Below are 15,470 nucleotides of genomic sequence, written 5' to 3' on the forward strand. Positions count from 1 at the left end.
AGGGCAGTGTCAGTACTATGGGAAGGATGGACGCCATGTTGTGTTGGGGATAGGAGTTCTTCCTGCAGGAGACAGTCTAGCAATTCTGTTTGAATACATTTTTCAAGTATTTTGCTGAAGAGAGATAAGTTTGCTATAGGTCTAAAGTTATTCGTGTCTGTCGAATTTCCTCCTTTGTGCAGAGAGATAATGTGTGACTTTTTCCAGAGAGAGGGAACGTGGGATTGAGACAGGATAAGCAATGCTGTTGACTGTTAATTTTAGGCACTTGCTTGGAAGGTCATCAGCTGAAGAACAGCACGGTTAGGGTTACCTCCTTCCGATATCATCACCATTACAAGCAGAAACACTATCCCCTTTCCAATATCATCACCATTACCAGTAGAAACAGCATCTCCCTTCCAATATCACCACCACAACCAGCAGAAGTACTATATCCTTCCAATATCACCACCATTACCAGCAGAAACACTATCACCACCATTACCCAGCATAAACACTACCCCTTCCAATATCACTGCCTTTAGCAAGAGAAAATCTCTCCTTCCAATATCACCACCATTACCAGCAGAAACACTATCCTGCAATAGCACCGCCCAGGGGCGGCTCGTGGCATCGGGCTGCCGGACTGCAGCCCCCTCAAAATAAAAAATAGAAAAAAAATTATTTTTTGAAATTTCATGACTTCGCATGCGCAGTAGTCCCGACTACTGTCGGTCTATGCGCATGCTCAAGGCAGTCCGGCAGTCCCCATAGGGGGATACAAGGAGACGTCTGTGCACTTTTAAAGTGCACAGACTCGCTAGGAGTATGGGTTGCGTCTGGACTGCAAGAGCAGCAGTCAGGACAGTCTCGTCGTCGGGAAGGAGCTTTGGGATCTCGTCGGGCTTTGCTTGGGATCTCGCGGGTCTTTGGAGTATTGCGTGGGCAGGATGTACATTAGCTGGATATATTCAGGTAAGTGTATGGTGCTTTTTACTTTTATTTTACAATGTTTATACTGGATTGTGTGTGTATGGTGCTTTGATGTTTATACTGGATTGTAAGTGTGTGTGTGTGTGTATGCCCCAGGTGCTCATGATGGTGTGGTAGGGATTACCTCAGGCTTGAACCCTGTACCCTGTATGCAGGTGTTAAAGACTTGAGTTCCCTACCCACCACCATTTGTAAAAAAATTGCAGATTTTTGCCTCATATTCGATCTGATCTGTTCCTCATAATATCTGTGGTTTGTAAATGTTGCAATGCTTGATATTTGATGGTGTAGTAGTAGCATTGTTGCCTCACAGCTGCAGGTTCTCGGGTTTCATTCTTGGCTGGGGTTCCTTCTTTGTGGGGTCTGTATCTTCTCCCTGTGTTTGTGTGGGTTTGCTTTTGTGTCCTCCCATGTTACAAAGACATGTCTGCATTATTTCTTCCTGGGCCTCTGCTGAAAATTGTTTTTTTGTTCCAAGTCAGACTGTCCTGATTAAAAAATGTTAAATAAAATTGACAGGCATTTGAATTTCAGACTTAAGGGTTTCTGAATGTTTAATTCCTTGCATATTTGATGGTGCAGTGGTAGTATTGTTGCCTCACAGCTATAGGTTTTCTGGTTTGATTCTTGGTTGGGGTGGCTTCTGTGTGGAGTCTGCATCTCCTCCCTGTGTTTGTGTGGATTTGCTCTGGTGCCCTGCCATTTTACAAGGACGTGTCTGCAGTATTAATCCCTGCGTCTCTGCTGAAAATTGGTTTTGTTCTGTCCGCAGTAAAATTGACAGGCATTTGAATTTCAGACTTCAGGTTTCTGAATGTTTAATTCCTTGCATAATTGATGGTGCAGTGGTAGTATTGTTGCCTCACAACTATAGGTTTTCTGGTTTGATTCTTGGTTGGGGTGGTGCTTCTGTGTGGAGTCTGCATCTCCTCCATGTGTTTGTGTGGATTTGCTCTGGTGCCCTGCCATTTTACAAAGACGTGTCTGCAGTTTTAATCCCTGCTGAAAATTGGTTTTGTTCTGTCCGCAGTAAAATTGACAGGCATTTGAATTTCAGACTTCAGGTTTCTGAATGTTTAACTCCTTGCATAATTGATGGTGCAGTGGTAGTATTGTTGCCTCACAGCTATAAGTTTTCTGGTTTGATTCTTGGTTGGGGTGGCTTCTGTGTGGAGTCTGCATCTCCTCCCTGTGTTTGCATGGATTTGCTCTGGTGCCCTGCCATTTTACAAAGACGTGTCTGCAGTATTAATCCCTGCGTCTCTGCTGAAAATTGGTTTTGTTCTGTCCGCAGTAAAATTGACAGGCATTTGAATTTCAGACTTCAGGTTTCTGAATGTTTAATTCCTTGCATAATTGATGGTACAGTGGTAGTATTGTTGCCCAGCTATAGGTTTTCTGGTTTGATTCTTGGTTGGGGTGGCTTCTGTCTGCATCTCCTCCCTGTATTTGTGTGGATTTGCTCTGGTGCCCTGCCATTTTACAAAGACGTGTCTGCAGTATTAATCCCTGCGTCTTTGCTGAAAATTGTTTTTGTTCTGTCCGCAGTAAAATTGACCAGCATTTGAATTTCAAACTTCATGTTCTTCAGAATACATAGTAGCAAAATCTTTTTTTTAGCAATTTTCTAAGTTTATAAGATGAATATTTTAAATTTGTCCCTATTTTTGGGACTGTATTCCCCCATTATTAGCTTCATCCAGGTTTTTGTGCTAAGGTTGACAGCTATGGCAAGAACTGAATTCACTGAATATGTTTGAGGGCTGTATTCCCTCATTACTGGGTTTGTCCAGGTGTTTTGTACTAAGAGGTTGACAGCTATGGTGAGAACTGAATTCACTAAATGATAGCCATTTAAGTTTCAGTCTTCCTCTCTTTTACAAAGCAGCTGATGTGGCGTAGTGGTATGTTACTCTGACTGTTTTTTGCTCAGGGACCTTGGCAGTAAAATATATGGTGGCAGCACAACATTTTATTCTAGCAACTTTCCAAGATTATACAAGCAATGTTTAATGTGTCCCTGTTTTTGGGCTTTTGACCCCAATACATTTTGGCTTTTCCAGTTTTCTTGAGCTGCGAAGTTGAGATGCAGTTGAGTATTGAGTAGATTTTACAAGGAGCTGAGAGCTGCAGGGGAATAGAAGTTTAGTGCTTTGCCTAGTTAATACTATAGCACAACAGGTTGTGTACTTGCTTTTGATGCAGAAGGCTGTGGGTTCTACTCCCACAAGGGGTGGATGCTGCCGTACTGAGAATGTTCTCCTTGGTGAAGATACTAACTATGAGTTCGTTATCAGTTTGCCATCCATTTCCTCTTGCAATATTATTACTAGCTTATCATATTTTTAATGTAATATAGGCAATTTATTCCTGAGGGGCAACAGACACTTTATTTTTCGATGAAACCATGAAATATAAAGGTGATTGCTAGCAGCAACCGCTTCATTAGTTACAGATTTCTTTAATGTGGAATTATTTAGATGACTTACTTCAGAGATTGTGCATATTTACTGATAATGGACTGTAGAATTGTGCATATTTACTGATAAAGGTGGACTGTAGAATTGTGCATATTTACTGATAATGGTGGACTGTAGAATTGTGCATATTTACTAATAATGGTGGACTGTGGAATTGTGCATATTTACTAATAATGGTGGACTGTAGAATTCTGTATATTTACTAATAATGGTGGACTGTGGAAGTCTGAGTAGACTTTTATGATAAATGTTCTCAACTGGGCAGTTTTGCCATTATGGGTGCATATGGTTTGTTTCATTGCTTACTGGAAAAATGTTCAAAACAAATTTAAAACACCCTCTAACAAGTGTACTGTATTGTACAAGGAATATAATTTTAGTACAATGAGGAAGGTGTATCAAAGAGCACATGTATGTTTCATATGCAAGGGGCCTATGATTCAAAACAGCCCAAAATTAATCTTTATCTGCCACTGGCAAAATGTATTTTCTTTGAATGTGGGTTTCAATGCTGTTTCAATGAATGTGAGTTTCAAGGGCAGAGAAGTTTTAATGCTAAGTTTTCATTGTGAGACTGCATTGCTTTGTTTAACAGATGACTTAGTGTTTGTGCTGTAAAATACAAAATAAAACTTTCAAATCAAGTCCAACTCATCATAGAAGTAAAGCAGTATGCACATTAGTGTTTATGGTAAATGGAGTGAAATAGCCAAGTATAATGGTTCATTGGAATGGCTGCTGAGGCTCCATTCAACCATTATTTTGTCAGGGGGGGGAAGGGCAGCAAACTCAGACAGGCCCAGCTGAACTATACCTCCCAACTGTCCAGATTTTCAAAGAATGAATAGATTTTTGCTTCTTATTTTTGGTTTGTTGTTCATAAAATTTGTAGCTTTAATTCCTAAATGATTTGCCAGAAGTCACTCAATAATAAGTTTCAGACTTCATAACCTTCAGAAAAATGCATGTTAAAGTAAGAACTGTTCTATCAACTGTCTCAATTTATACAAGAGCAATTTTTAGTACTGTTTATATGTGCCCCCAATATATTTGGCCTTGTTCAGATTTACTGCATTAACAGGTTGAGAGGTACATGCAGATAAATTGCTTTATAGAATTAGGCATAGCCAACCTCTCAACTGTCCCCAATTTTTGGCTCAAAATGTTGCTCTTCCCCCTAATAATCCCTCCGCAAAATAGCAATTTTGGAAGAAAACATGGAGGGTTTACAATTAAGAAATAACTGTAATAATCAAAGTTATAGATTACTTGAAATGCATGTAGATTCTTTTATATTTTGTCAGCTGCTCAAGGTAGCAGTACTAATATTAAAGTGTCCCTTCTTTGACAGGTAGCAGCTGTATTGTGTGTCTATTTTATATTTTTGCATCACATTTTTGGTCCATTTTTCATAAAATTGTGTTTTTTGGCAAATTAGTGACAAATCACTAAAGACTGAAGTTAGAAAATGACAGACATTTGAGTTTCAGATTTTATACCCTTCAGAAAATTCATACTAATGCAAGACCTATTCTATTATCTTTCTAAGTTTATTAGAGCAATATTTAAAAATTGTCCTTATTGTTGGGCCTTTGTCCCACTTCTGTGTATGGCTTTGTCCAGATTTCTTGCTCTTGAGGTTGAGAGGTATGACAAATGTGTCAGGGCCATCACAGTCAGCCAGAGAGATTTCAAATTGTGACATGCTTGTTGCACCCCACTCCCCCATGTAGTGACTCTGGATGTGTCCAAGCAAGGCAAGGAGTAGTTGTATCTACCTTGGATGGGGAGGACACACTGCATAAGTACTACAGTGGCTTTTCATCTGTCCTTGATTTTGCAGAATGGTCTGGTTTCTGTCATATTTTTGTACTGTTGATTTATGCTTATTACTCAAAGTGCCTGTTGCTCTGTTTGAGTAGCAATGCTTTAATGACCATAAGGTAAGCTTGTCTGAGATCGTAAGATGCAAGTAAGCTTTAATAAGCATACTGTTAAAGAATTGCCAACATTGAAAGCCTTTCTGTTGTTGCCATGCAGAGAATACTTGACTAGATAATGTATAAGCCTTGGGTATTAAAGGACAGGATTCCATTATTTTAAAAAGCTCATTACACTTGTTGGAGACTTCCAGTCATCTCTACAGACTTTACCCGTAAACTAAACAGAATGCCAATCATGTGTGGTCCATAACCTGTACAGTAATCCTTTAAGCAATGTATCTTGAGCTTGTTTCTTGTTTGCTTTTCATTTTTACTTTTATCATGTTTTCCCCATGAAACAAGTTGTCAGGCAGCAGGTCTTTTTTGGATAAGAAACATTTTTACAAGTGGGGCATCACATAGATTTCTACTTTCAGCATGTTACTTGGTACTTTAATAAAGCTGAATATATTATAATTAGAACTGCAGTGCAAGGAGAAGTGGTTTGAGTTGAGTGCTTCTGGTTTTTCTTATACTTGATTTTGACTGGCATTCCAGTAATGTATTTAAAAAGTAATTTTTTTCATGCCTCACAACCTTTTGTTTCCATCTAGATATTAAGTAAGCTGTCATGCAGTCAATGCATTGAAATATTTTTATTCTTCTACACTTATTTTTGTCTTGATTGGACTTTCATAATGATGGTTTGCCACCCAGGGCAGCGTATTTAAAGTTAGTTTTTAGTGGTTTTGTGCATAGCTCCTCCCCTTTCTGGTTGACCACACCCCCTCCCCTTGACCCCACCCATTCAGCTGTCTCCTGCAGCCCCACCCTGTGATTTGAAGTCACCAGCCGCCACTGGCACCGCCATTACCAGAAAAAACACCATCTCCTTCCAATATCACCACCATTATCAGACGAAACACTATCTCCACTACAGTAAGCTGTGTAAAATAACAGAACTGCCGCTCTGATTCCTATGTAAGCATACCCCTGAAAGTGGACTTTACTGGCAATTAATGGCTTTACAGGTATGTGGATACTCTCTGTCATAATACACTGCCAAGCAGGATCACTTAAACAACATGACTGGGAAGGAAAATGAAGTTTTATAGGCAAAAGAAGATATGAATGCACTGACTATAAAACATTAAAACTAGAGTTAGCATTTAACTGTTTTTCTTCAAATTACAAGCTGTGTGTGCCTAATCAAATGCCACACAGTAATATGAAAAATAAAAGTAAACACAGCTGTGGAACTGACATTAACTTTATAATCAAAGTAAAAGAACTTCATTGATAGAGTAGATATGGTACTAGAATATGCTTCCAAGTATGTGCTTTAACTGCACACCAGCTACGGTATTTCCTATATAATCAGTAACACAGATATGAAACAGCTTCACGGCATAAACTATAAACACTAAGCTATGAATTTAAGACAAGAAATGTTAAATGAGAACATTTGAAATACTAATCAGTGGACAGATTATAAGCATTTGTTTAATCAAATATATATGTACTCATGACTCACCTTGAGCATGCAATTTCGATTCCTTCCCTGAGATCATCCAATGTGCATCCTTTTAACTTTGTATTTACGTCAAGTGTGCCATCCTGGAATATTTTTCCAGATGCTGTCATAAGATGCAGGTTGAGCTTTCCCAGTGTTGGCCTTTTTAAATGTGTTGACTGCAGGGAAGACTAAACAAAAGAACACAGTTATATTATACGATTATGAATTTATGGTATAAACATGAAAAACGCATTTACCTTGGACTCTAGATAAGCAGTGAGAAAAAAACACAACTGGGTACATTGCGTCAATAAAAAAATCTGCAGGCTGAAGACATCAACAGTTTATAGGTGAAAACGTAATCAGAGCTACTAAAATGTCCTCAAACCTACCACATTTATGCAACTCATGGTAAAAGCTTTAATAAACTGCATATTTGAATACATGGAGGTGTGGTCTGCAGTTTGCGTCTTGCATCAGTCATCATGAAACTTGCTCACAAAATTATAGAACCAGTTATTTCATTTATTACACCCCAAATACCCAACACATGCATATTATTTAAATAAGCACAGATGCACACACCACAAATATGTTAAACTAATTAGTAGGGAATAAGACACCTTTGGTGCAAAGAAAACATCCACCTCTGAAATACTCTGCACTTAGAATGTGATTTAAGGCTTTACGTAATGATTCATAACACAGCACTGTATCTGTCTTACAGTAATCATACATATGATACAAGTGCTGCCTTAGCATGCACCATCTGGCAGTGATATTTATGTAACATACTCACCATGAAATCATGACTACCAAAAAAGGAGAAACCTGCAAGCAGAAGACAGCTTAGTTTTTAGCCAATTCTATTTTTATTAACTGGCATTTAGAGAGTGAAAAAATAGTTTATGGATTTCATGCTAAGAGGAGGCATATTTGTTTTTCTCTGAGCTGTCTTTGTGATTTAATTCTCTGTTCTGGAACACAGAGTTACCAAATGGCAAGATAGGAGCCAATTTCAAATATGGGAAGGCCCAGCTTTCTGCTAGCACTGGATGATACCACTCATACTGAACCTGAGGAAATTGCCAACCTGAAAGCTGACAGATTTAGAGCTAACTTCATCCCCACCTGTCAAACCGCAACGCATATTGACCACCAGTCCTCTACCTATCTTCAAAGAGCAGGCCATAACTGCACTCTCCAAGGCCACAGCATGCTGTCTACGGGACCAGATAACATCTCATGCTGCTTACTAAGCCCTAAAACAGAACCCTGAAGGACCACTTGGCATTCTAGTAGAGTGAAAAACAGCAACAGTAATTCCCTTGCACAAAGGGAGGTCCATCAACCAACCCTGGGAACTATAGACCCATAAGCCTAACATATCTGCAAGGCCATGAACAGAATCATCATGAACCTTATTAAAGACACAGGCAACATCAAAACTCTTGGCCCGACACAGTTTCATTTTGTTAGTGGTAGATCATGCTTATTAAACTTGGTGGACTTCGAGAATGTCACCAAAGCAGTACATACTGACTATCTCGACTTAGCAAAGGCTTTCAACACAATTCCCCACACATGCATCATTGAGAAACTCTCTCAGCTGGGGATTAACCTATACATCATTAGGTGGGTAGCCAAATGGCTCACCAAAAGAATGCCTACAGTCAAGGCTGGAGATTCCATCTCTACCAGCAGATCAGTTACCAGTGGTGTACCACAAGGATCTGTGCTACGCCCTCTATTGTTTGGAATCTTTCTCATATATCCAGGGAAAATTAGATAGCCTGTGGCTTACTAAGTTTGCTGATGATTGCAAACTGGGTGCTATCCAGTCACCTAATGAAGTTAATATATTACAAAAGGGGCTAACACAAATGATTGGTGCCAAAGCCATGGATTCGAACTAAACTTAAAGTGCATTACTATCCCCTTTGGCAAAAGGGTTGCCCTTGCAAATTATAATATAAACAGTATCCCCTAAGCTCAAACTCAGTGGTGTGAGATTTAGGAACACAGGTTGATAGCAACCTAAACCTTAATCACCATGTTTCCACAGTGGTAAAGGAAAGGTTTCCACAGTGGTAAAGGAAAGGTTTCTGCGTTAAACATCTCATAAGCAACAGCATTGCATCCCGGACTAAGGATGTTATAACTCCTATGTACTCAACCCTCATCAGACCACTAATAGAATATAACACTCCCTTCTGTATGAACCTCACCAGGCACCTACAGCGGATCTATATTATATAAACAAACACACTGAATTGCAAACGCTATATAATCGACCCGCAATCCCAAAAACCCAAAATGTTGAACACACAGATCAGCGATTTTTTTCCCCAGGGAAAGATTTATGATCCGTTAAAAAAAAAAAAAATCAAAACGCAAAATAAAGTGGGGGCTTTGACCCCCCCCCCCACACTTAAATATACCAGCTCCGAGATCACACCACAGTGGAGGAAATGGCAAAGTGCCGAAAACAGCCTAGTGATTTTTTTCCCCTAGGAAAAAAAATCGCTGTTTCGTGCTTTCGGCATTTTGCCATTTCGCATAATAACGTTCGACTAAACAGCCTTCGCAATTCATTGCATTTGGTAAAATAATAGGGACCCCTACAGCAGCTGGAGAGACCAGAGAGATTTCTCAGCAAGAAAACACACTACCTTCAAACATGACCTATATGGACAGAGTGAAGGCCCTGCCAATGTACTCTGCATCTTACAGGTTGCTGAGAGGCAACTTGTGCTTGGTCTACAGAGCAGTCTCTAAATCCACCCTAATGGAAATGCTACACATCCGCAAGCCAAATGAGATAAGATTCACGCACTCCAAGGATCTTAACATAGCCTGTGACATTAACAGGATATGCTGGAGAGACAGACATGTATCCCAGAGATTGCCGCTCCTCTGGAATAAAACCCCAATTCACGTGAAACAAAGTTTCTCAATGACCCTATTTAAGGGAAACTTGGACAATTATGCGGAGACCTTAAATTCACCCCAGAAGTGGCACTTATAACCTTCATGGACAGGGGCAGTCGGTGTTGATCACCAACTAGCACTGCAAATATGGACCATCTAATATTTTGTCAGTTAGGGAATATGGGTTTAACACGGCTAGGCTTGTAAAGGCTCTAGGGCCATTAGCCTACTAACCTCCTACAATCCTGTGTGTATTCCAAACTGCTATTTCATCTGAAATCTGGAGACCACATGGAGAACTAATTGCAATACAGAGGTTCATTCTGAATCTGCGGTAGTATGATGTAGGACTGAGTGCAGCTATAACTTAGGTAGGATTAAGCGCTGCTTATAACTTACATAGGACTGAGTGCCACTTATGACTTAGCTGGGACTGAGCGCAGCTATAACTTAGATAGGACTGAGCACTGGTAGATCGGAGAGTTGCTTATAACTAAGGTAGCACAGAGTGCTGATTATTACTTAGGTAGGACTGAATGCTGCTTATATCTTAGGTATACTACACTGGTTATATATGATCATAAGTGATGAGGACAATCAGTGGTACTGCGTTGTGTATATCATCTGTAGTAAGTACAGGGTGAATTATAAGCAATACTTTTAATTATTTTAAGATGGTAGGCTATAACAAACTGCTTAAATTTTGTTTAAATATTAAAGATGAAAGCTGGATATCAATACATTTAATGAGACAAGGCAGGAGGAGGATTGGGTAATGAAGACAAATATGTAAGAATGTGCTCAAGAACATATAAATTAAATGAAGACTGACAGCCCTATGTGAGACATTTCTGCTTAGTGCTCAGGGACACGCAATGTAACTGAGATGTGAGTAGCACTGAGAATGATGAGAAAGGGAAGTGTACAAGACTGCATCCTACTTATGGTTTATGGATTTATGCGAATGGACAAGACGCCATGTAGGAACAGAAGTGGTACCAGACCTACCCTGCTCCCTTTTTGTTTACCTGATGGGTAGACAAGACGATGTCTTAGTTGTACAGCAAAGCATGGCATGCACCTGTGAAGTGAGTTACATAAAAACAAGTTGCAGAATGAATGTGGAAGGCTTGCACAAGGTTTACACCAGTCATGGAAGGCATGTACAAAGTTTACACCAGTCATGCAAGGCATATACAAGGTTCGTACCAGTCATGGAAGGCATGCACAAGGTTCGCAACAGTCATGGAAGGCATGCACAAGGTTCGCACCAGTCATGGAAGGCATGCACAAAGGTTCGTACCAGTCATGGGAGGCGCGCACAAGGTTTCGTTCCAGTCATGGAAGGCGCGCACAAGGGTTCACACCAGTCATGGAAGGTGCGCACAAGGGTTCACACCAGTCATGGAAGGAGCGCACAAGGGTTCACACCAGTCATGGAAGGCGCGCACAAGGGTTCACACCAGTCATGGAAGGCACGCACAAGGGTTCACACCTGTCATGGAAGGCGCGCACAAGGGTTCACACCAGTCATGGAAGGCGCGCACAAGGGTTCACACCAGTCATGGAAGGCGCACACAAGGGTTCACACCAGTCATGGAAGGCGCGCATGAGGGTCACACCAGTCATGGAAGGCGCGCATGAGGTTCACACCAGTCATGGAAGGCGCGCATGAGGTTCACACCAGTCATGGAAGGCAAGCATGAGGTTCACACCAGTCATGGAAGGCACGCATGAGGTTCACACCAGTCATGGAAGGTGCGCACGACATTCGCACGAGTCAAGGTGCGCACGAGGTTCGCACCAGTCATGGCATGCACGAGGTTTGCACCAGTCGAGGTGCGCACGAGGTTTGCACCAGTCGAGGTGCGCATGAGGTTTGCACCAGTCGAGGCGCGCACGAGGTTTGCACCAGTTGAGGCGCGCACGAGGTTTGCACCAGTCAAGGTGCGCACGAGGTTTTGGAATGTACACAAAAGCTTTGTACCAGTCATAGAAGGCATGCACAAGGTTTATGCCAATTAGTGAAGGCACGCAAAAGTTTATACCAGTCATGGAAGGCATGTACAAGGTTTATGCCAATTAATGAAGACATGCGCAAGGTTTACAGCAATCATGAAAGAGACACACAAGGTTTACACCAGTTAATTAAGGCACGCACAAGGTTTATACCAGTGAGGAAAGGCATGCACATGGTTTAAACCAGTTAATGAAGGCATACACAAAGTTTGTACCAGTCATGGAAGGCACGCACAAGATTTGTATCAATCATGGAAGGCATGCACAAGGTTTGTATCAGTCATGGAAGGCACTCCCAAAACATATCAGTACTAATTTGATCATGAACATATTTAGATTACCCTAAGAAATACTCACAATGAAATAAATACATTAACTATTTTTGATATATGTACAAACAAGTTATGCACAAGTGATCAGATTTATTGCCTAGACTTCCTAGGAAGATACATTTGCTTACAGGAGCTCAGAGTAAAGAAACACCATTAGATAAAGGGGAATTAGGTAGGTTCTAAGTAGGGACAAGATTTAGTATTGAGAAGGCTCCTTTTTAAAGTGTGCAGGGTGTATGATGGAGTGTGTGTGTAGAGGAAGAATATGGAGAGTTGCATGAAAGGTTGGACACTAAAGAGGGAGAAAAGGACCTGTACCGATTGGCTAGACAGAGGGACCAAGCTGGGAAATATGTGCAGCAGGTAAGGGTGATAAAGGATAGTGAGGGAAATGTACTCATAAGCGAAGAGAGTGTGTTGAGCAGATGGAAAGAGTACTTTGAGGGGCTGATGAATGAAGAGAAAGAGAGAGAAAGTTGGATGATGTGGGGATAGTGAATCAGGAAGTGAAAAAGATTAACAAGGAGGAAGTATGGACAGCTATGAAGAGGATGAAGAATGGAAAGGCTATTGGTCCAGATGACATACCAGTGGAAGCATGGAGGTGCTTAGGAGAAATGGCAGTGGAGTTCTTAACCAGATTGTTTACTGAAATCTTGGAAAGTCAGAGGATGCCTGAGGAGTGGAGAAAGTGTTTTGGTACGTATTTTTATGAATAAGGGTGATGTGCACAGTTGTAGTAACTATAAAGTGATAAAACTGTTAAGTCACAGCTTGAAGTTATAGGAAAAAGTAGTGGAAGCTAGGTTAAGAAGGGAGGTGATGATTAGGGATCAGCAGTATGGTTTCATGCTAGGAAAAAGCACTACAGATGCAATGTTTGCTCTGAGACTGTTGATGGAGAAATATAGGGAATTTCAGGAGGAGTTGCATTGTGTCTTTGTGGACTTGGAGAAAGCATATGATAGGGTGCCTAGAGAGGAGTTGTGGTGTTGTATGAGGATGTCAGGAGTGGCAGAGAAGTATGTAAGAGTGGTACAGGATATGTACAAGGGTAGTGTGACAGTGGTGAAGTCTGCAGTGGGAGTGACAGATGCGTTTAAAATGGAGGTGGGATTACATCAAGGATCAGCTCAGAGCTCTTCCTTATTTGCAATGGTGATGGACAAGTTGACAGACGAGATCAAACAGGAGTCCCCATGGGCTATGATGTTTGCATATGACATTGTGAACTGTAGTGAGAGTAGGGACCAGGTGGAGGAGACCCTGAGAGGTGGTGATATGCTCTAGAGAGGAATGAAGGTCATCAGGACTAAGACAGAATATGTGTGTGTGCGCATGAGAGGGAGGATAGAGGAATGGTGAGGATGCAGGGAGTAGAGTTGGTGAAGGTGGATGAGTTTAAGTACTTGAGATCAACAGTTCATAGTAATGGTGAGTGTGGAAGAGAGGTGAAGAAGAGAGTACAAGCACGGTGGAATGGGTGGAGAAGAGTGTCAGGAATGATTTGTGACAGATGGGTACCAGTAAGAGTGAAAGGGAAGGTCTACAAGAGGGTAGTGAGACCAGCTATGTTGTATGGGTTGGAGACAGTGGCATTGACAAAAAGGCAGGAGTCCGAGCTGGAAGTGGCAGGGTTAAAGATGTTAAGATTTGCACTGGGTGTGACAAGGATGGACAGGATTAGGAATCCGTATATTAGAGGGTCAGCTCAGATTGGACGGTTTGGAGACAAAGTCAGAGAGGCCAGATTGTGTTGGTTTGGACATGTGCTGTGGCGGGATGATGGGTATATATTGGGAAAAGAATGCCAAGGATGGAGATGCCAGGTAATAGGAAAAGAGGAAGGCCTAAGATAAGGTTTATGGACGTGGTGAGAGAGGACATGCATGCAGTTGGTGTGACAGAGCAATATGCAGAGGACAAGAAGACATGGAAACAGATGATCCGCTGTGGCGACCCCTAATGGGAACAGCCGAAAGAGATTATTTAAAGACAGCTTAATCCTACACATCAATAACTCTCGCATAACACCATCTTACACTAGAAAAACATAATTTAGATCCAACATAGCCATATAGTGCACACAATTAAACACATACCGTTTATCACTAAAAAATATCTGGAGACATACACCCAAACCCTGGACCACAAACACCTCTACTCTATGCTAGGCAAATCTCTAACCTATTGATTCTAAATGTCAACATCAGAAGCATCCCTAACAAACTTTCTGACCTACACTCATTTATAGCTCACTACTCCCCTAACATGCTAACCATTACCAAGAAGTGGCTAAAACCTAGTACCCAAAATGAAGAAATTCTCCCACCAGGATATAATATCCTAAGACTGGATAGAGTGGGCAAAAAGGGAGGTGGGGTTGCTATCCTCTACAAAAATACAATCAACATCAAACCTCTACAAACCCCCCGCATACCTAAATTTCAAAATGGCGAAACCTTAGGTTCAACACTAAGCATAAATGACACAAAAGCTATCATCATTCACGGCTGTTATATTCCCCCAGGTAATAACTCTCCCATCATTGAAGAAATGTAACAATGGGCCACAGACAATCTTCCCCCAAGAAACCATCTTACTAGGTGACCTGAACACTGATTGGTCAGCCTGTACCTCTAACAACCTCACTAACCACATTAGTCTTTACAGTTTTACACAACTTATCCAAGAAACTACTAGAATTGACAAAAAAAAAACACAAACAGTCTATTCTAGATTAGACACTAGTTAATTGCCCCAAACAAAACTATCAGACAGGTTGCCTTCCTGATGGTCTTTGTGACTATCTCCCCACATTCCTCCTACAGAAACGTACCAACATAGCCAAACCTATTGTTTTTAGACAAGTCAGAGACTATCGTAAACTAAATACACAAGGACTAAACAGTATTCTAAAACATAGTAACTGGAAACCACTACTAACCCTATATCTAGGCCAAGCAGTTGACTACTTCAACAATATTCTCATCAATATCCTTGATAGACTCATACCAGTTAGGAAAATAAGAGCCAAGGCAAACTATGCACCATGGCTAACTAGAGTCCATCAAAAGTCAAGGGAGAAGGCTTGGAAAATTTGGAAGAAATACAATACTAGCCTAGCCAAACAAAGTTACCTACAACCTAAAATCAGGCCAAAAGACAAACTAAACTTGATAGACAAAATTACTTCAATATCCAAAACAAACATTCAAAAGATCCCCAATAGTTTCAGAATGCCATTAACTCACTCCTAAAACCAGGCAAAACTATCACTCCTAACTCCACGAAT

At 40.9% G+C, this 15,470-nt stretch overlaps 1 protein-coding gene across 1 annotated transcript in view; it reads right to left on the bottom strand.

The window, feature by feature from the left end:
- The window catches only part of VPS13C (vacuolar protein sorting 13 homolog C), a 6,956,796-nt gene that overhangs the window by 2,821,511 nt on the left and 4,119,815 nt on the right, over nucleotides 1-15,470 (bottom strand). Inside the window, exon 50 of the mRNA XM_044076309.1 lies at nucleotides 6,912-7,081. Coding sequence (XP_043932244.1) covers nucleotides 6,912-7,081 — 170 coding nt within the window. The remainder of the gene's footprint in view (nucleotides 1-6,911; nucleotides 7,082-15,470) is intronic.

The sequence above is a fragment of the Protopterus annectens genome, chromosome 7.part0 (genome assembly GCF_019279795.1).
Source record: "Protopterus annectens isolate FY-2018-M chromosome 7.part0, PAN1.0, whole genome shotgun sequence".
Taxonomy (NCBI): Eukaryota; Metazoa; Chordata; order Ceratodontiformes; family Protopteridae; genus Protopterus; species Protopterus annectens.